This window comes from Taurulus bubalis (genome assembly GCF_910589615.1).
Source record: "Taurulus bubalis genome assembly, chromosome: 9".
NCBI lineage: Eukaryota > Metazoa > Chordata > Actinopteri > Perciformes > Cottidae > Taurulus > Taurulus bubalis.
The window spans coordinates 21,747,389-21,756,313 of NC_136597.1; the positions used below are offsets into that span (position 1 = coordinate 21,747,389).

General features: G+C 42.2%; 1 protein-coding gene across 1 annotated transcript; it reads right to left on the bottom strand.

Moving 5' to 3' along the window:
• Window positions 1-2,195: 2,195 nt before the first annotated feature.
• avpr1aa (arginine vasopressin receptor 1Aa) lies at window positions 2,196-4,067 on the bottom strand (the record flags this gene model as incomplete). The annotated part of the gene is made up of 2 exons (XM_079224331.1): window positions 2,196-2,479; window positions 3,197-4,067. 2 exons carry the CDS (start codon window positions 4,065-4,067, stop codon window positions 2,196-2,198), a joined length of 1,155 nt encoding a protein of 384 aa, XP_079080457.1.
• Window positions 4,068-8,925: the final 4,858 nt, after the last annotated feature.

An 8,925-nucleotide genomic window follows, 5' to 3' on the forward strand; every position in this document is an offset into this window, starting at 1 on the left:
GCTTCAGAACGATGTACATTACCGGCATACTGTGCCATACTGGTGTAATTACTCATAACATACATTTATTTTGATTGTTAATTATCCATTGACGCACTCAAGACGATAAGACGTGCTGGATGAAGTAACACTGCATTATTTCATTACACAATTATGATTTCATGAGGCGTAGTGCATCTTTTCAGCAAGAAACAGAATAATGGGATAACTAAATTAGACAATAGTATTATAACATTATCAAATAAAAACTGATGCTGCACTCATAATGTAATCTCAGAGACGTCAGATCACCCACATTATAGGACATATGTTCTTACTAAAGTGCTGTGGAGCCATGGGTTTTATTTGCTATTATTTTGAGATATGTCTTTGTTTGTTTTTAAAGTCACAGTACAGGCATATTTCAATTCAAAAGCTTGACAAGCACTTTTATTAATATTATCTGTTCATATATTATAAGGTCTGCGGGGGGTGGACAGCTCGTTCCATTAAAAGGATTTCTTTTTCACATCAGTTTGGGTTAGGGTGAGTAAGTGGAAGGTCTGAATTATGGCAGAATCCCAGAGCTTGGCAGGTTATTTGTGTTTAGATTGGCTACAGATATTCAAAATTGCTCAATTTTCTGCAAAAATAACACCAGGGATTTTTATGGTTGTGTAGCAACTGATCGAAGCCTAAACAAAGCAAGCGAAATGTTTTTGAGAAAACGGGAGACGAAGCCAGTGGGGTATTCAGTGCATCAATATATATTTAAACATATAGGATATTTAAATTATTTTCAATGTACACAAGTCATTACAGACATATAGAATTCGTGATGAACATATTTACATTACAATGCATTTACAGTATTCCTATTTACAGATATTTAAATGCCTTTTATGTACAAATATTCTTTACAGTCAGATAGAAATGTCTTGATACGTCATAACATGCATTTTCTCTGGATGGCCTGATGCCCATTTCTGTGCTGCACATCGCATGTGAAGGAGATTGTTATTGTCTGCCGTGCAAATGAAGGCAAAAAAGGACCCCCCCCAAAATGGTGCCGGATGTCAGGGGAAAAAAAGAATCAGGAAGTGGAAGTGTGTTGACGTGGAGTGTGTGGAATGTGTGAGCTTCTCCTTACATTTTGTGAAAGCTGTGGGAGGGGCCTATGTAGGTAGACTCCTCCAACTGTGGCCAATCTCACTTCATCCAAACACCCACCAGCCCCTTCCCTGTGAGTGTGTGTGTATGTATGAGTGTGTGTGTGTGTGTGTTTGTGTTGCTATTTTTAAGGAGACCCCTCATGCCTCTGCTGAACAGAAATAATCGTGGTTCTATAGGGACCAACACAAAGGACTTCCAGCTGCAATATGAAATAATTAGAAAGATGTGCATGCACGCAACAACGTGATTAATAGATGTAGCCTGAACCCCACACACTCATTACTTTCCTTTTTTGTTTGTTGGTGATAGGTCAAACAGAAGTTTTTTTTTCTTTCTTTACATAAGCCACTAAAAAGAAGAAGAAGAAGAAAAAAGAAGAAATCTAGACAAAGGATGAGCTGGCTGTCTGGGTTGCTTAGAGCCGTGCGGTCTGGAAGAGTCGTTTTCACCACCACACATCTCCTGGCTGCTATGTACAGTTTGTATCCTTGGGAACTCTCTCACAGGAAAGGGTGTTCGGCGGCACACAGCGGGGGAAACATAACCACCAGTAAAAGCATGCATCAATATTCCTAGAAAAAGGTTTTCTCAAAAAGAAATCACATCTGGAATCTGGACTGTATTTGCGCTGCTGAATTTGCAAGAATTGCAATTGAATTCAACAAAATAATGTCAAAAGAATAGCTGTCAGCACCTCGCGCTTTCATGAACAACTGTGGTGATATACGGACTTGACGAATCTGAAGCAAAGATTTGCAATTTCTATTCCTCTTTCTGTGTTTTTCTAATGTTTTTGCAGAAGTTGGGAAAAACGGAACATGTTTGCACACAGAATCCAGCAAGAAGCCATAAAGTGACGTGTCCATACTCTCTGTCAAAGAATAAACCATATGTCATCTCTCCGTTTCTTGATTTGCTTAATAGTTTTGGAGTTTGGGGGTCATTTCAGTAATGCTCAAAGTTAAGATGAGTTGATATCTTGTGTGTACCTTGATGCTACTCTCAGACAGGCTTTCAGTAGACGGAGTTGCCTTACTGCATGTTTACTCTGCCTGAATGGAGGTTTTTGGAGAATTGTCCAGCTCCCTCCAGTTGCTAGAACTGCCCGTAGGGCTCCGATTGGACATCTTAGTCAGCAATGTCGTTCTGCGGACACTGCTGTCTGAGTCTTCCTTCTTGAAGTTGGTGCTTATTTTGAAGCAACAGGAGAGGCAGTGCACGAAATCCTGGAGGAGGTGGCCGCTGAAGATCATGTATATCCACGGGTTGCAGCAGCTGTTGAGGCTGGCGAGGAGCGCAGACAGAGTCACCGCTGTGTTCTCAGAATCTAGAGAACAGAGAGAGGAAGGAGGGAAGGGATGATTAATCTGCAAAACATCTGTTGCAGAAATGCCTGTCCAAGTCAATTTATCTGGTGTTGAAACGCCCTAATTTGTATTCTTCAGAAGAGCAAATCCACCAAGTGCACATATTCAAAAACTTTGTGTTTGATGAAAATGTTATTAATTTGAAGATTTTTGGGATCAAGTTGGATTTCCTTGTTATAGTGAACGTATCTGTCTGCAGCAAAATAATCAAGCATGAGTAATTATCACCCAATTGCAGTAGTTTGGTTAAAAGATATCTGACAGAATATAAGACTAAACATGGGATGAGGTGATGGGTAGTGGCTGAAATTCTGACAACAAAGAAAAAACTAAGGCACATATATATTAGGGAACTCTAAAATGTATTAACTTCTCCCCTGATTACCTTTTTTCTGCATTACAGTTTTAATTCTGGAGTCTCACAGTGATGCACTTGGTTATTTCATTTCCTTTTGCGGTTATTGTGAATGTTTGACTCTCTTTACGCATGGTTTGGGGTTTGCCTTACAAATGCATCCATGCGTAAAGACTGTGCGCACGTGTTTGCGCACGGTGCATTTTTTTGATCAAGTGCTTTCTCTTGGCAACTATGTTTTTTGGCAGTATGCCGCATCATTCCCAAAGCTTGTAAAAGTTTTATATCCACTTATTAATACACTTAATTGTTCAGCACTCACCAGCCCACTGGAAGTTCTCATCCCAAACAGACCACATCTGCACCGTGAAAAACGGCGCCCAGCAAACAATGTACGCCAAAACTATCACAAAAGTCATTTTAACGGTCCTCAGTTTGGCTCTAGATATCGTTGTAATGCTGCTGACAGAATTCTTCCCAATAAACCCACTCTGGTTCGCAGCGCCAGGTGTCGATTTTCTTTTCTTGTACTTGATATTGTTCCATATGGTGTGGCAGATGAACCCGTAGCACAGCATGAGAATGACCACGGGCACGAGGAAGATGCCCACAGTTATCCAGGTGATGTAGGTCTTGGCGCCCCAGGGCTCGATGAAGTGCGCCCAGCAGTCGGACACGTTGGATCCGTTCGTGATCTCACTCAGGGAGAAGATAAAGTACTGCGGAGTGCTCAGCGCCAGGCTGCACATCCACGTGGAGATGATCATGATGTAGGAGCGCTGCGTGGGCTGCTGCAGGGTCTTCAGCGGGTGGCAGATGGCAATGTAGCGGTCCAAGGTCATCATCACCATCATGTAGGTGGACGCGAACATCCCCATCACCTGGAGGTGCTTGACTATCCTGCAGAGAAAGTCCGTGCCGTAGAAGCGGAAGGTGATCTTCCAGCAGAGCTGCGGCAGCACCTGGAAGAAGGCGACCACCAGGTCAGCCAGGCTGAGGTGTTTGATGAAAAGGTGCATCCGAGACATCTTCTTCTTGGTGTTGTGCATTGCCAGCAGGACGCTCACGTTCCCGATCACAGCCACCACGAAGGTGATGCACAGGACCAGGATCTCGATCTGAGCCACCTCCTCGTTACGCGCAAACGGGTCGGTTCCGTTGGCGTGGACGGAGTTGTTTCCAGGCGCCTCCATCGTTGGCTCATCCGAGGGACTGAAACCCAGATACTGGTTGCCTTCGCTCAGGAGCATCGCATAGTCGGGAGTGTGCATGGCACTGCCCCTCTGTGCGCCCTAGCGGATTCAGTGCCAGAGGGGCTGCGAGGTGCCTCTCCAATCCGTATATGGCGCTACCTAACGCGCACAATGACGAGCCCGCTGCTTTCTGACTTGTGGCTGCTGCCGTGGCTTTTTAAACTCGAATCGAATTTCAGCCAGCGTGTGCGTAATGAGGAACACTGTAAAAAAAAAAAAAAAAAAAAAACACCTATACAAAAACAAGTTTACGTTTTTGGCGTAATGCTAAGTCCTATAACATGTTTTCCAACTGCGTCCTACGATATGGAAAGAATAAGGAACATTTTAAATGAATTATATTTGACTTTCATGTTTCCAGTCCAAATAAAAGAGTTTGAAGATGCATTATCATGGAATTGCACTGCAATTGACACTAGAGCATAACATAAAAAAGACAAGAACAAATAACTCGTATAAACAAAAACATTTGAAAATAATTCAAGTAATAAGCACTGCTTTTTTCTTCTTGCTTTTGAGCATTTGTTTTATTCATTATGATGGCAAAGTATTTTTTGCAGTGCGCAGCCAAGCCCTACCCCATAGTGTGCAACACCTCCCCATCACCCCAAGTCCTCCACTCACAAAGTGGGCCATGTTTTTGGAAAGTAGCTTGCATTAAAGATACCCATGAAGTCAGAAAATATAAGATACGATAAGATAATTCTTTATCTGTCCCGCAGTGGGGAAATTGCAGGATTACAGCAGCAGTGCACACAAAAAGACACATAGTAAATAAAAATCAAGAAATTAAATATTCAGTAAAACAGTAATAGAACAGTAAGAAGAATACAATAGCAATATTAAATATACAGATGGAATAAAAAGTATATAAAACAGTATTTAAATGTATGTATATTACACCAGTTGAGTATAATTAAAGTGACCAAAGTGATTAAAGAACACTTTTCTAATGCAGCTCTTTAATTGTGATGCTGCATTTACTGCACTAGGAATGCATTGACCAACACACTGGAATGTTGTTTGCTTTAAGGTCTTGTGCAATGATAAACTGTTTTAAATGATTTATCTTGAGTGCTTTGCTCAAATAATCCTCAGGTCTGATTTATCCAGGGTGTGTCTTCAAAGTCAAATGTCACTGAATAGACTAGTCAAGCTCCAAGAAGTTGTTTTTTAACAACAGTCATGATAAAATGAAGTGTTTAGTGTTTGTTTGTACAAAGCGGTCCTCCCTTTAAAAAGTTGAGTTTCTTTATGTTTATTTTGTCTGTCCACCAAGTTCACTCTAAGCAGAAATCTCACATCAACAGAATGTTTCTCTGGACTAGATCACTCGGGAAGAAAGTAAGAAAATATTTGCTCATGTATTTGGATGAATTCACTCTCAATCATATCTCCATGAAACCCATAAATATCCCCATCTGTTGTAAAACATACATAACATGCTTGTCTTTTATCATATTTTACTACATCAGCTCTTTTCCCCCCAAAATATTTCAAAAAATCCATATAGTCCTTTCTTGGTGTATGTGTGGGAGAGGTTTCAAGTTTTCACATGTGTGTGAATTGCATTGGACTGCGATTGGCTTCCAAATTAGTTCCGATGTCCCAAAATCATATTAATGTTCACGTCTTAAGATCCTAATTTTCAGGTTCATACTTGTATTTTAGGTTTCAAACATGTTCACCTGCTTTCTACTAGAACATGTATACCTGCTTTATTGCTAAAAAAACACATAACATTTTCTCATTCTGTCCGTCTGAATATACCTGTCAAAGGTATAGTTCTCAAGCCGTGGGTGGAGACCCTCAGATGGGGTTCGGTATATTCTAAAGAGCCTGTATGTGACATAGAGGAGCCCAATCTGAATGGCTTGTTGAATCACATGTTGTCTAGGCGGCCCAAAAAAACTGACTGGTTTGTCTCATTTCACAATTTGTGGGTTGGCAGGAACTCCAGATTCCCAACTGTATGTTAACACTGAAACAGCAATTATTATTATTTTTTTCATGATATATACCATTTAACTCTTTCCCCTTTCAGCCTTACGTGTCAAACTCTGCACATACATCATTCTGCAGAGTGGATGTCAAACATCCGAGTGAATTAACAATAAGCAGAACACATTTGAGTTCAGGATGTCTTTTTAATATTTATTAATTTGACATACCCACCAGCCTTGTGCGCTGCCTGTTTTCTGTCTCTCCTCTAACTTTCCTTTCTTAGAGCATCCTTCCAGTCTCTGCGGTTGCACACATGTCTACCAGTTATTTGCTTCAGCATCTTCAGCGGCGCCTCAGTTTCCAAATGACCTGTAACAATGTGAATTGCTTATTACAGTTTCCATTGCGAAAGCACATGATTGCCAACTAGCTGTGGGTATCCGGCAGCTATGAAGCTCATCTGATCCATGTGCTGATAGTGACGAGTTATCTTTATTGCGTTCACATGGAAGTCACTGTCCAGATCGCCTCTCCTTCATTTCCGATGGCCCTCGTATAGTCAGTAGTGCAAACTGGGGCCTCTTTACTTTTCCGACAGGCCGGTTGAACTGGCTTAGTGACATAATTAAGTTTTCTCAATTATCCTAGCCTCTGTTAATCTTCCCATCAGAACCATAACCAGGGAAGCATCTGATGCCTTGGGCTCCTGTTGACCATGCAGGAACCAGCCTCCCTCCATGAGCCCCCCCCCCCCCCCCCTTCTTTGGCCTTCTTTAGTCCTGGGGCTTGATGGACACAGGACGGAAGTCTCCCTTCACGCTGGACTGAACCACGTTTAATCCTTGCCTCCTGTTTTTGAAGATGTTCACTGGAGACGTCCTGTGCTGTTATTAAAGCTCCAGGCTTAGATTGTCTCATCAGTCTCAGGACATGAAGACTCTGTTCATCATCCTCAACTGCGGACGGTGTGTCTGGGGCCGGGAATCATGGGAATGCATGCTGTGTCTCCAGTAGCCGGGGCAGTCAGTCTGAATCATTTCCGTGATGTTTCCCCTTTACTCACAGACTTAAGGTTCTGTAAGAGGTCCTCAGACTCTCTGGCAGCTTTTTTTTTTTTATTATCCTTGGGGATAAATAATCTTGTGAAGGAGTTTATTCTTTCATTATGTATTTTTCTTTCGTTCTTGTTATTAGAGAGCTTCATGGATATCAAAACATCTTTGTTACACATTTTATTTACAGTAAAAGTCGGGTTACAAGCCACTCCTACCTCCGGGCAGTGTCTAGCTAGCGCTGCTGCTAGCTCCCCGCTGCTGCTGCTAGCTCCCCGCTGCTGCTGCTAGCTCCCCGCTGCTGCGGCTACTGCCCGCGTCCCCTCTGCCCAAGTCGGGTATAGAGCCGGGGCTGGTCCCGCTACCTTCTGTGGTTGTCGGGGAGCTAGCGGAAGTTAGCGGAGAGCTAGCGGAAGTTAGCGGGAAACTAGCGGAGGACTAGCAGGAGCGCTAGCTGGCTACAGTGGGGAGCTAACGGGGACACTAGCCGAAGGTAGTAGCGGCTTGTAACCCGACTTTTACGGTGTATATGTAGCTGAATAGGAACCTCACTATTTTTGGTCATTATCTCAACACTCAATCTCCGTCGGTAATGATCAATGTGTGCTCTGCTACAAGAAAAAAGTTTCTAAAAGTTGATCATCACGTCCCACAGGCTTCTATACATTGTTAATGTCACTGCCTGTAATCTCATGCCTGAGAAGAATGTCCGCTCTTAACAAACTGCATCGTATGCATGCTTCCCTTCTTCAGTCTGCCTAATATCATCAACACCTCATGCATTATAATATATTATATAACAGATTGTTCATCGTGCTCCCTATATGAAATATACTGTGCTTCTGACTGATGTCAAGAAGGAGCACCTGAAAGAAAAACTGTTGAAAGAAAGTCTGAAAGAAAGTCTGAAAGAAACAAAGCTGTAAAGCAACACCTCCTGACTCCGTCTGTCTTAGTCCTCATAAAAGCACATATCAGTTTGTCTCTTGGGCGACTGCAGGCCTACAGAGGTCACGTCAAACAAAACATTTAATTATCTGTTTACTTTATGGATGAAGTTATGACAATCACCAGGAACGCTGCAAAGGCTATACCTATAATACATTCGTTATGTAAGTTTATATGTAGGTTTGAGTGTTCTCCTTTGGCCGTGGGGCTGATAATAAATAAGGGCTTCAGTAAACACGACATGCAGGTTTTCTAATCGTGAAAATCCGTACCAAGTACACAGTGGTTATGCAACCTGAACCTACATAGAGGATATATTGAAAACTTACAGAGCAGCTGCTTTTGTTCGAAGACACTTTCTTTGCCTCTGTGTTTGAATTTGAAAGACCACTGTGGTCTACAAATATATATCTACAAACCAAGCGTAGTGGGTGAGTATTGGTTTTATTTTATAAATATGAATTCATTCTACATCTTTCTTTGGGGGGTGAATAAAATGGAGGAAAGCCAGTTCGCTTTATAGTCCAGGCTCAGAAAGACAATATGGCAATTCTGGCAAATGCCAGATGGGCCGGCCCACCTGGTTAGCCGCAAGGCCACCTGAATGTATGACAATTATTTTTTTCTGTGCGCCGAGGCCAACTCGATGTTGGAACAGCATCTGATTTGGGTCCCAACATTGTAAATTGACTATATTTAAGGCAGTGGTACCGACGATCTGCGTGTTTACATTAGGGTCCCGTTGGGCACCGCCCCACCAGAGGGCGCTGTCGTACAGAAAAAGTTAAGGACTTTTCTCTATTTCAGATACAATAACGGAAAACTCAACTTTACTTCAAAAAAGAAAACTTGGT